This window comes from Myxocyprinus asiaticus, chromosome 1 (genome assembly GCF_019703515.2).
Source record: "Myxocyprinus asiaticus isolate MX2 ecotype Aquarium Trade chromosome 1, UBuf_Myxa_2, whole genome shotgun sequence".
In the NCBI taxonomy this organism is placed as follows: domain Eukaryota; kingdom Metazoa; phylum Chordata; class Actinopteri; order Cypriniformes; family Catostomidae; genus Myxocyprinus; species Myxocyprinus asiaticus.
In genome coordinates, this window is record NC_059344.1 from 27,278,809 (window position 1) to 27,291,132 (window position 12,324).

Sequence of the window (12,324 nt, forward strand, 5' to 3'; positions counted from 1 at the left end):
AATTTGAGAGGACAGTGTTAAGCACAATATTAACCTTATGATGCATGAAATATTAAATAACATAGGATTATTTATTTATTTATTTATTTATTTATTTTTCTGTTTTCATTTACGTCAAAACTAGTCATTTCCCCCTCCAAAGGTATGTATTTCGAGAGGGTTAAACATCTGTCTGTTACAATTGAAGAAAATAGTAACTATTCCAGATGTACTTGGTGGATCACCAGTATAGTTGTCTTGTTGAATTTGTGTTGTCATAAATAACACAATGATATACAGTATAATGAGGACAGTGATATAGAATGGATCAGGGTCAAAGGTAATCATTCATGGTGGTTTTGCTATACTACCACACTGTAGTAACAGTGTAAACTGTGTTTCTGTGATGTGAACCTTCTAGGTGATTTCACCTTTCAGCAGAGCAGTTAAGATGGCCATCTCAATATCCTGCTGACCCTCCGAGGCTGTGCGGAACACTGTGATCTGTTTCAGCACAAAGGTAAAAACTCTGTGGAATGCATATAATAATACACTAGTAGACTGTGCATAGCATATGTATATAGTATAAAGATATATATACAACTCTTTGAACAAGCACAAAATTATAACATATCAGCTCTCTCACACTCATTATGATTTTATGGCTTATGTGGTGATAATTTTAACTGACAAATGTAATTGAAAAGCATGTAGACTTATACTGTTTGTTTATTCATTTTCACCTCTGCCAGTTCCCATTAATGTTTCTTATTAGTATAGGGATTTTATGGACAGAGATGTGTTGTGTATTTCGACTAACATTATGCGTGTGTTGGAAGGAAAGTAATGATTGAAAGAAAAAAGGTGAATACTAGGCAGATCATAATGATATGATAATTGAGATGGCATGGAGTGAGTAAGAATACTGATGTAGTAAACATGCATTGTTTAAAAACACATGCATTCATATTTCAAGTGTTAAATGAATGAATGAATGAATGTTACACTTATATAGATCTTTTCTGACACTACACTCAAAGCACTTTACACAGTAAACAGGGGGCTCTCCTCAACCACCACCAGTGTGCAGCATCCACCTGGATGATGCAAAAACAGCCATAGTGCACCAGTACACTCACCAGCTATTGGTGGAGAGGAGAGAGTGGAGTGATACAGCCTAATGAAGGAAGGGATTATTAGTAGGCCATGATTGAGAAGGGCCAATGGGTAGAATTTGGCCTGGACACTGGGGCTACACCCCTACTCCTTTAAGAGAAAGTGTCCTGGGATTTTTAATGACCACAGAGAGTCAGGACCTCAGTTTTACTTTTCATCCGAAAGACAGTGCCTTTATACAGTATAACATCCCCGTCACTATAATGGGGCATTAGGACCCACACAGATCACAGGGTGAGCACCCCCTGCTGGCCTCCCTTACATCTCTTCCAGCAGCAACCTGAGTCCAAGAGGTTTTCCATCCAGGTACTAACCATGCTAAACCCCACTTAGCTTTAGTGGGTAACCAGTCTAGAGATACAGGGTGATATGGCTGCTGGCATATAATAATTATGGAATTGTATCACATTATGCAAACTGAACAGGGTACTTAAACTATTCATAGCAACTTTTTTTTTCATCTCAAGATCAAGCCTAAGCTTCAACAAAGTAAAATTTGATACACTGAAGTATAAAAGAATGCCGTAGAAAAGAACTGAGATTGATACACAAACAATTTTATTTTAAATATTGACATCTGTATTGACAAGTTTCCAAAAGAAATAGCATGAGGTTGTAGGCATCCCTTTAGTTCTTTACATGATACAGCAATCTCACAAACTTGCATTTTGAGGAAACTTCCCCCATTGTTTGATCTGATGCTGCTGGATTTAAACAAAATATCAAACAGCAAGTTTTTATTTTTATGAAGAACAAAAACACTCAATGAAAGGTATTGGAATGGAAAACTGAGAGCTGGAATTTGTGAAATGACAGTATATTGCATGATATGAAAAAAGCAAATGAGGCAGAAAGAATGATCATCATATTTATTATCAGATCTGAAAAATATCACAATTCAACAAACATATTTTAATTTAAGATCAATCTCAAAAATATAACTCTTGTAGTATATGTTATAGGACAGCAAAAGACCTGGCACTTAGTTGTCTTTTATAATGTACATTCCCTTGTTCATCTTTATTTTTTTTACTTACCAGCTCTCTTTTCTTCATGCACTCCATCACCATGAGATAGATCTGCTGGGCCTGATTGCGGTTGTAGTTGAATGTCTTCTGTATGGTCACAAGAAGTTGGTCTCTAACACTGTCATTTACCAACCTGTAAAGTAAAGTAGATTTTATAAACTTGAGACAGAGGGATCAGGGTAGAAGGGGTGTTAATGTTAAGGTATGCACCAATATGTTATTTTTCAGCGGCGCAACAAACTTTCAGTAAAACTACATTTGTCTCCTGTTCTGTAGTTTATAAAATGAGTGAATAAGTCTCAGAAGAATTTGCAGAACTGTCCATAACTGTTCAAAACCATTTTCTTCATACATTAAAGGAATCGTTCACCCAAAAATAAACATTTAGTCACCATTTAATCACCATCATGTTGTTCCAAACACTTTCCCCTCCATGGACCACAAAAGGAGATGTTTAGCATACAATTAAAGTTAATAGTGACTGAGGTTAACATACTCACAAAATCTAATTTTGAGTTTCACAGCAGAAAGAAAGTCAAATGGGTTCGGAACAACATGAGGGAGAGTTGATTGTGAAAATTTCATCGGACTATCAACCAACAGCCTGAATGTCAAGAAAGTACAATACAACCTAATGTATATTTTATATATACTATATATACTATTTTTTTTTTGTATAATGTGTATTCTATATTGTGTGTATGTGTATTCTATATTGTGTGTATTGTATACTGTACAATATTCTATATTGTGTGTATTGTATAATGTACATTGTATATTATTATTTGTATATTGTGTTGTGTGTAATTATGTGTATATTAGTTATGTAAATTGTGATGTGTAAATCTGTATATTGTAAGTTGGTATATGTCTCATCACTGTCATGACTGCTATGTTGCTCAGAACTGCACCCAAGACTTTCACTCACTATTGCACTTGTGTATATAGTTGAGTGACAATAAAAGTGATTTGATTTGATGGGTGAACTATCCTTTTAAAACACAGGCTATAGGATCCTATAACATACTGTTGACTGCACCTCAGACTCATTAATAATTACTGCATCATCACTATTATCAATATTTTCCTCACCCATCCTCCTCAGAATACTTGTGAGCGAATGAAATGATATCTGATGCTCGGCCACTGCCATCACACACCACCACAGGCACAGGAGGGTCCTCACGCAGACTTTCCAACACAATGGAGATTACATTTGGCCCCCCTTCAAGAATCAGACACACCAAAGGGACGCCCTGGCCCAGACCTGTACAAACACACACACACATACACACATGTTGGGTTCCCTGTCTGTCAGTCACTCGACATTGTGTCGATGTAGTGACACTAGGGGTTCGCTCTTGAGAGCCCCAATCACCTTTGATTTATTCAGAAAAGGCCAATGAAAATTGGCGAGTGGCATGCACCACTTGTTCTTCGGAGCTGAGCGCACATGTGTGTTCGTCCCGTCACCTTGCTATTGCTGCTGGAATTACGGCACGTATCAGCAGTCACCCTCGCACGGTCGAGTGTTTTGCTTCCCCTGGGCAGTCCACAGGTGTAAAAAAGTATTTTCAAAAAGAGTTTATTTTCACGGGGGCCTGGGTATCTCAGTGGTAAAAGACGCTGGCTACCACCCCTGGAGTTCGCTAGTTCAAATCCCAGGGCGTGCAGAGTGACTCCAGCCAGGTCTCCTAAGCAACCAAATTGGCCCAGTTGCTAGGGAGGGTAGAGTCACATGTGGCAACCTCCTCGTGGTTGCTATAATGTGGTTCGTTCTCGGTGGGGCGTGTGGTGAGTTGAGCGTGGATGCCGCAGTGGATGGTGTGAGCACACTCACTACACAACCACGAGGACTTAAAAGCACATTGGGAATTGGGCATTCCAAATTGGGAGAAAAAGGGGGAAAAATCAAAACAAAAAAAAGTTTATTTTCTCTAAAAGAGCTCGCATAAACGATTGGTGTCTTTTTAAAGATGTCCTTTTGAGTTATCTCTCCCCGCAGGATAGCAATGAAATCTGTCTCGAGTGCTTGGGTCGCCAGCACGCCGAGGCAGCTTTTGTGGATGGGTCATGTTCTCACTGTGAGAAAATGCCCATGAGAAAGTTGCGGTCACGGCTCTCTTCCTTCTTCATGAAGCAGAGAGCCACCGCGGCTGCTTCCCGAACCGGTTCGTCCTGTGTTGAAACACAGGCGGCTGGAACGGAGAGCACCGTGAGCGATTTGGATGTGGATATGGGAGCTTTTCCGCTAGCTCAGTCCCCGAGGACCTCCCATCCCCCAGCATGCTCGTTCTGCCTGGTAGAGTTCATGAGCGAGGCAGCCGTGCTTGCCTGGGCGGCTGTGAGCATCGGGTTTGAGTGGAACCTTCCTCCCTGCCCTGAGCGTTTAAGGCTGGATGATTGGTTTCTGGGTTCAGAGCGTGACTCATGGCCGCACCCCGCCCCGGCGCCTTTCTTTTCGGAAGTGCATGAGGACCTCGCGAAGTCTTGAATAGTGCCTTTCTCTGCCCGTAAACGCTTCACGGGCTCGTCCACCCTGACTACCCTCGATGGGGGAGCGGCCAAGGGATATGTCGAGCTTCCCCAGGTAGATCGTGCCATGGCGGTGCACTTGTGCCTGCAGGGCGCAGCCACCTGGAGGAACCAACCAAGACTCCCTTCCAAGGCATGTACGTTTTTTCATCGTTAGTGGTGAAGGCTAACAATGCCGTGGGTCAGGCCGCCTCCACCCTGCATGCCATGGCCATCCTGCAGGTTCACCAGGCCAAGGCGCTTAATGATCTGCACGAGGGTAGGACCGACCCAGGGCTCATGCAGGAATTGCACACCACGACCGACCTCACTCTATGGGCATCGAAAGTCACGTTCTTTCACGTTGTTTTCCGTCGAAAGGAAGCCGGCAATCAGGTAAGTTCAGCGGTTCTCGGGGCTGCTCACCTGCCCCAGCCACCAGCTACCGTCGCGGCCTGATGGAGCAGCACGCCTCCCCTGGACGATCTTCCCGAAAGGGTGTCTGCTCTGCCTCGCCACGAACCACCCACCACGGGCGTGATAAAACCAAACATTCCCCTGGTTAGCGCTTTCCAGCCCGTCGTGCTGGCTCATCAGGATGATCCGTCTCAGCTACGCGATCCAGTTCACCAGACGGAGGTCACCACCCTTCTGGCGAAGGAAGCGATAGAGCCCGTCCCCTTAGCCAAGACACACAAGGGCTTTTACAGCCCTTATTTTATCGTGCCCAAGAGAGGGGGTGGGTTGCGCCCCATTCTGGATCTGCACAACTTGAACAGAGCCTTACACAGGCTTCCGTTCAAGATGTTGATGCAGAAGCGCATCCTGGCATCAGTACGACATCAGGATTGGTTCGCGGCTATCAACCTGAAGGATGGGTACTTTCATGTATCGATCCTTCCTCGACACAGACCCTTTCTTAGGTTTGCCTTCGAGGGACGACCGTACCAATACAAGGTCCTCCCTTTCGGTCTGTCCCTGTTTGAGCCTCATTGCACAGACATTGTGCAAAGTCAAGGGAGGATGGGAGCAAGTCCTGATGGTTGTGCTGTACTGGCCCAACTGGACTTGGTTCTCAGACCTAGCAGGCCTTCCACAAGCGGTGATAGACATGATCACTCAGGCCAGAGCCCCCTCCATGAGGCGCCTGTACGCTCTGAAGTGGCATCTTTTTGTGAACTGGTGTTCTTCCCGTGGGGAAGATCCACAGAGGTGTGCGGTCGGGTCTGTGTTGTCCTTCCTACGGCTGTCTCCCTCCACCCTGAAAGTGTATGTGGCTGCTATAGCATGGGAGACCCTCGCGGCAGCATGACCTAATCATCAGGTTCCTCAAGGGCGCAAGGAGATTGAATCCTCCTAGGCCACGCCTGATTCCCTCTTGGGATCTCTCTGTGGTCCAACCAGCCTTACAGAGAGCCCCCTTTGAGTCCCTGGAGTAGGCAGAGCTCAGCACTCTGTCGCTGAAGATGGCCCTCCTGGTAGCGCTCTTTGGGCATGTAACCGGGCAGGAGTCTCAACATCATGTGAGAGTGTCCAGGCCCGGTTACGTGCCCAAAGTTCCCACCACTCCCTTTCAGGATCAGGTGGTGAACCTGCAAGTGCTCCCTTCAGAGGAGGAAGACTCGATCTTGTCATTGCTGTGTCCAGTTTGCACCCTGCGCATCTATCTGGACCAAACACAGAGCTTTAGACGCTCTGAGCAGCTCTTTGTCTGTTTTGGAGGACAGCAGAAGGGGAAGGCCGTCTCCAAACAGAGGCTGGCCCATTGGATTGTGGATGCCATATCTTTGGCTTACCAATCACAAGACCTGCCATGCCCCTTGGGAGTTCGGGCGCACTCCACCAGAGGTGTTGCATCCTCCTGGGCACTGGCGAATGGCGCCTCTCTAACAGACATATGCGGAGCAATGGGTTGGGCTACACCCAATACCTTTGTGAGGTTCTACAACCTCCGCATAGAACCGGTTTCAGCCCGAGTGTTACAGGGTACCAACAGGTAAGTTTGGGCAGCCGGTTGGGTGTATCGCTTGCATTAGCGCATTTCCCCTTTCGAGGTGATAATGTGTGCTATCTTGTCCACAACAGTTCCCTGCAACTGGTGAACATTGGACGCCTTCTCGATTTCTTAAGCACTGTCCGGTGACAAACTCGGCGGAGGAGTAACGCCGCCAGGCCCGGTACTTGTGGTATGCCCCTTTTCAGGTGAGCCTGTGTACTTGGGCTCAGTGCTCCATACGTGGTGATTTCCCCCCTCGGTAATCCTGTAAGATGTATTTCCACTGTTTGGTTTCCCCCTCGGTGAACCCTGTGTCTTCCCCTCAGCAGAGCTCCCCTCTCCATAGACAGGGTCCTCCCAAGGGGTTTAGTTCCATATGTGAACTTCCCGTCAGTAAGTCCATGTGAGTTATTCTCCACATGTTAACCTCCCTCTGGTAGGATGTGGTCTCCGTAGTACTCTCCCTCCTGGAGAGGGAAGAGCACTTTCCCAGCGCTTTTCTATCAGACACAACGTCGAGTGAGTGACAGATAGGGAACATCTTGGTTACTGATGTAACCTCTGTTCCCTGTTCCCTGAGATGTTGTATCCCTCCTGCCACGGCGCTGAACTGACCGCTGACATGGCCGGGACTCTCTCTCGGCTCCTCAGCACAAATCTGAATGAGTGGTGCACGCCATCTCCTTTTATACCCGTATGTCCGGGGCGGAGAGCGGCATGAAAATTCCACTCGCCAATTTTCATTGGCCTTTTCTGAATAAATCAAAGGTGACTGTGGCTCTCAAAAGCGAACCCCTAGTGTCACTACATCGACACAACGTCTCGTTCCCTCCATCAGGGAACAGAGGTTACATCAGTAACCAAGATGTTTTCATGTTTTATGAGGACTCTCCATAGAAATAATGGTTTTTATACTGTACAGACTTTATATTCTATCCCCTAACCTTACCCCTAAACCTAACCCTCACAGAAAACTTTCTGCATTTTTACATTTTCAAAAAACATCATTTAGTATGATTTATAAGCTGTTTTCCTCATGGGGACTGATTGTCCCCACAATGTCAAAATCGTCAGGTTTTACTATCCTTGTGGGGACATTTGGTCCCCACAACGTAGGGAATACCTGGACACACACACACACTTGTATACAAATATGCACAAAAGAAACAGTTTGGACACAACATGATGCTTTTGGGCATGATTAAAATGGTGGTTTTGACTGCAGTTTGGGTTAACGGCTGGACCCCCCTTTGCTGTCCCTGCCTCATCAGCAACTTCAGGCATAGGATGACAAAGGGAAACCCAGGAGGTCACAGGCAGGACTTTACATCACTAGTCCAACATTCATGGACTCATGGATTTTTCTTGAATTACTATACAGCATATGCTTTATATCTGTTGAATGAACACTTGAAGAATTTTTCATCTATTATTTAGTAATATCTGTAAAAGCTGACTTAAACACTGATCATTACTGTTCTGTAAAAGTTGTACTTACGTGTATTGATCTTCTGCAGGGAGATGTGTTTTTCCAGCTGCCTGCGCAGACGGACCTCAGCACCATACTTTCCGTGAGTGCCGTTGTCAGCCAGAATGAAGTGAGAGTGGCTATTGTTAAGTACAGAAAGTTTGCTGAGGGGGTTGGACATGGTTTGGTAAGGTCGCGTCACCTAGTCAATAAACGAGTGGTAATACATCACTTAAAAACCCCACGGAAACCATTGTTTACATATCCTCTTAAAGGAATATTCCTGGTTCAATACAAGTTAAGCTCAATTGACAGCATTTGCAGCATAATGTTAATTACCATAGAAAATATTTTTGATTTGTCCCTCCTTTTCTTAAAAAAAAAGCACAAATGTGGGTTACAGTGATGCACTTACAATGGAAGTGAATGAGGCCAATCCGTAAACGTTAAAATACTCACTGTTTCAAAAGTATAGCCACAAGACGTAAACAATATGTGTGTTAACATGATTTTGGTGTGATAAAATCTGTTTACCAGATTTTAGTGAGATATTATCACTTATAGGGTTAACCGGCATTGCGTTGTCATGATATCAAAGTCAGTTGCCATAACTTTACACAGAAAAGGTTAGTAAGCAATTTAATCACACTAAAATCATGTTAACAAGCATATTATTTATGTCTTATGGCTATAATTTTGAAATAGTGAGTTGTTGGTTGTAGGTGCCTCATTGTAACCCAGACTTTTGTTTTTTTTTTTAATAAAAGGAGGGGCGAGTCAAAATAATTTTTTGTGGTAATCAACATTATGCCACAAATGCTGTTGATTGAGCTTAACTTGTTTTAAACCTGGAATATTCTTTTAAATAAATTAAAATGAGTCCATATGCTCCAGTGAAAATACATGTAAGGCTTACATCTCGTCCAATCAGATCCTCTTTGTTTTCCACAATGCCCCAGGGTGCGAATCCAATGGCACACACTTTTCCACGGGACTTGGAGGAGTGATCTTTCAGTGCATCTCCTACATGACGAATCACTCCTGTGTAATGTGACGGGAGGGAATAAATGTTAAAGCACATCTATATTGAGTCATGTGGTGGAGTTATTCGCAATTTATTGCTCAACAGGAAACCAGATGATTAAGCAGCATAAAAAAGGAGCAGATCACCATTTAATTTTCAACTGATGTCAGTTTGGTCATTACATGACCTAGTCCACAATGACAAACCTCTTCGTCCTCTTCTGGTGATATTTTAATTTAACAGAGTATAGTGTAGTCGAATGCTCACCTGTACTAACTCCCCCAGTGAAGATCCAGGCCCCGGTGGTGACCGCTGCTTTTATCAGGCCCTTTCCGAACACTTGCTTGAGTTTGGGTTGCAGGTCAAAGTTCTGCAGGCCACCGTGGACAGAGATAAGCAGCGTGGGCAGCTCCAGTTGCCACTCTTTCACCATCAGATGCAGAAGGTTATCAGGCTTAGTATCATATGACACACGGATATACTGATGGAAAAAAATTAAGGAAATAGTATGACTTTTAAAGGCTTAGGGGTTCAATGTTCTGGACAATATTAAAGGGGTCATGACATGCCTTTTTTATAATTTTAATATTTTCCTTGAGGTTCACTTATAATATTAGTACAGTTTTTTTTTTTTTTTGCACACACACACACACACACACACAAACAGTCATATATTTGTAAAACATGATCATTTTCCACCCTCATTCTGACCCTCTGTCAGAGACACTTGGTTTTGGTGTTGCTTCCCCTTTAAGACTTGACAGTAAAAGATTGGCTCTCTGCTCTTGACTGACCTGCTCTCTCTCCATGTCATCTCAGTGCACACCGCTACTGGGCAGGGCTACAGATGTGATAAGGTAAATTAGGTGATGATGTTGTGGATGCGGTTAGATGCAAATGTCTACCACAGTGTTACATCACAATGTGGAAGTAGAGAATGAGTCGTTTTGGCAGCTTGGTTTCAACAAATGCTTTTTTTGCAGTAAATTTTGAGTTCTGAAACTTACAGTATGCTTTTATAGTACAATGAACTCTTATACATCAAAAGATAAAGGAAATTTGATTTCTTATGTCATGACCCCTTTAAGGATTAAGGGGTTAGAATTCTTAAAAAAATTATGTTGTACATGCCCACATTTTATTGCCGAAAAACAAGCAAACAAATTAAATACACATTTATCTGAAAAATACCATGGCCTTGTTGACATGACCTCCACCCTGGAATTCGATGATGCCATATGCATCAGTGGCTGTGGCTTGTGTGTGCTTAGCAACAGACCATTTCTCTTGAGGAGGCTCAGTCTGGACTGACTGACCTTCGTCTGTGCTTTTATTGGTGGAACCAGGAATAATAGCCACATGCTGGTTTACCAGCTGACCACAACTGCACCTACAATAGTTAGCAAAGGGCAAGACAGAAACCCCCATGAACAATTCTACAGCCAATGTGCATGCTGATACACACATTATATTGTATGTATTTTACTTACATCACAGATGTAGTTTACTTAAGCCTGTTAAAGGACAATCAAGATTGTTCCAAATGCTCAATTGTATTTTAATTCTATCACATTGCATTAAGTCATGGTTATTTCAGTAAAATGTAAAGTTACAAACTCAACACAGAATTGTTTGTACCTCAGGTTTAAGTACTATCAAATGTTGCAAATAACTTTCTGGCTAAGAGAGTCATCCAGTTCATCTATTATTTTATAGAGAGTTAAAAACAGAAATTACTGACTTGTTAGGCTCTCTGCTGGGGAATATGTGAATGCACTCTCTTTTAAGAATTGTCCTTTCAATCCATGCCTTCTGAGCCTGCAAAACACACACACACACACACACACACACACACACACACACACACACACACACACAAAACACACACACACACACACACAAAGAGGTCAGCATGTTATGAAAAGAGTTCAGTATGATTAAATGTAGTATATTTTAGAGTTCTACACCTTTAGTAAATGCATGACTATCACAACTTACAGTATAAGCCTTCATACTGTTTAGCATACTCATACATTTCAATTGGAATGTAAGCTGCTTTTTTACTTTCAAATAATTCATGTGCACAATAATAGCAGAACAATTTTTAAGGACATCCGTGATCATGTATACATAATGTACAGTATACAGGGTGTGCATAGATATGTATGTGTGTGTTAAGGGGGTTCACAACAGGTGGGCTGGAAAGCACTCTGGGTTAATGAAATCACTTTAGATAATGACATATTAAAATTATAAACACAATGTAACCATTCTCCCTCCATCTAGACCAATGCACAAAAACAAACTTACTCCCTTTTATATTTAGGCTACAGTCATAATTATATCATATTATTTCTATTAAGAAATAGACAGCAATGGCTGAAATAATAAGAAAAAGCATATAATACCTAAAAAAAATTATATTAGACTAAAATAAAAATTAACGAAGACGTATCTTCATTTTTACTTTGAAGCTACCCTGTTAAGACCAGCATTGGTGGTGTGCTGGTGTCCATATCAGGCTTCTTAATGAGCTTAAGCGTCCTTTGGTCAACCATCTTAATCAGATCAACCCTGCTTGTTGACCAGTGTATTTTGCTGATGAACAAAATGGCTCATCCACCAGCTAGACAAGTACTAACCCAACCAGCAATAACCAGCATCAACTAGTCTTTTCAGCAGGGTATGCAACTTTTCCTGTAATGCAATCAGCTTAAAGTTATTTGCGTAACACATGGGTATTTTTAGAAATATGCTTTGCAGAGGACCACAACTTCAATACCCGAACAGCAAGTTAAATGCATCAGTGGAAAGTAAATCCCTAAAAGAGGAAACAATCCTGCTCTGGAAGAAAATAAATTACATCTATAATGGAGCAACCACTTTACAGACCAAAGCCTGGGAGACGAAAAGGTTACAGTGCAGAAATACCTTTAACTCTTGCACCTTCTACTTTAATACAGCCAATAATATCACTACTATGAGAGAGAAATCCCAGTACTGCCACATTCCACCAATAAATACTCTATCATTAACATATATTGAGCTCAATCAGACTTGCTAGAGTAGCACTTACCCCTGATGAAGTCTGTTAAAGAGACACACAAGGCCAAGCCTGACATGAAGTCAGTTCTTTCCA

General features: G+C 42.7%; 1 protein-coding gene across 2 annotated transcripts; it reads right to left on the bottom strand.

The window, feature by feature from the left end:
• Positions 1-1,858: 1,858 nt before the first annotated feature.
• Positions 1,859-10,613, bottom strand: LOC127413913 (transient receptor potential cation channel subfamily M member 1-like). Of its 2 annotated transcripts, XM_051651523.1 has the most exons (6): positions 10,377-10,613; positions 9,453-9,666; positions 9,078-9,202; positions 8,192-8,363; positions 3,276-3,450; positions 1,859-2,316 (listed from the first exon to the last, which is right to left on the bottom strand). In XM_051651523.1, exons 1-6 carry the CDS (start codon positions 10,611-10,613, stop codon positions 2,112-2,114), a joined length of 1,128 nt encoding a protein of 375 aa, XP_051507483.1. In that variant the 3' UTR covers positions 1,859-2,111. The 2 variants fall into 2 exon arrangements, with proteins under 2 accessions (XP_051507483.1, XP_051507566.1); XM_051651606.1 differs by lacking the exon at positions 1,859-2,316 and having other exon boundaries at positions 3,272-3,450.
• Between the last annotated feature and the right edge of the window lie 1,711 nt (positions 10,614-12,324).

What these genes read in the sequence shown, in the direction of transcription:
- LOC127413913 (XM_051651523.1), bottom strand. Translation starts at nt 10,613, where the DNA reads ATGGGGGTTTCTGTCTTGCCCTTTGCTAACTATTGTAGGTGCAGTTGT. An exon ending in CACTGGGGGAGTTAGTACAG is followed by an intron (nt 9,203 to 9,452) that starts GTGAGCATTCGA and finishes CACATTACACAG; the next exon opens with GAGTGATTCGTCATGTAGGA. An exon ending in AAGTATTCTGAGGAGGATGG is followed by an intron (nt 2,317 to 3,275) that starts GTGAGGAAAATA and finishes TTTACTTTACAG; the next exon opens with GTTGGTAAATGACAGTGTTA.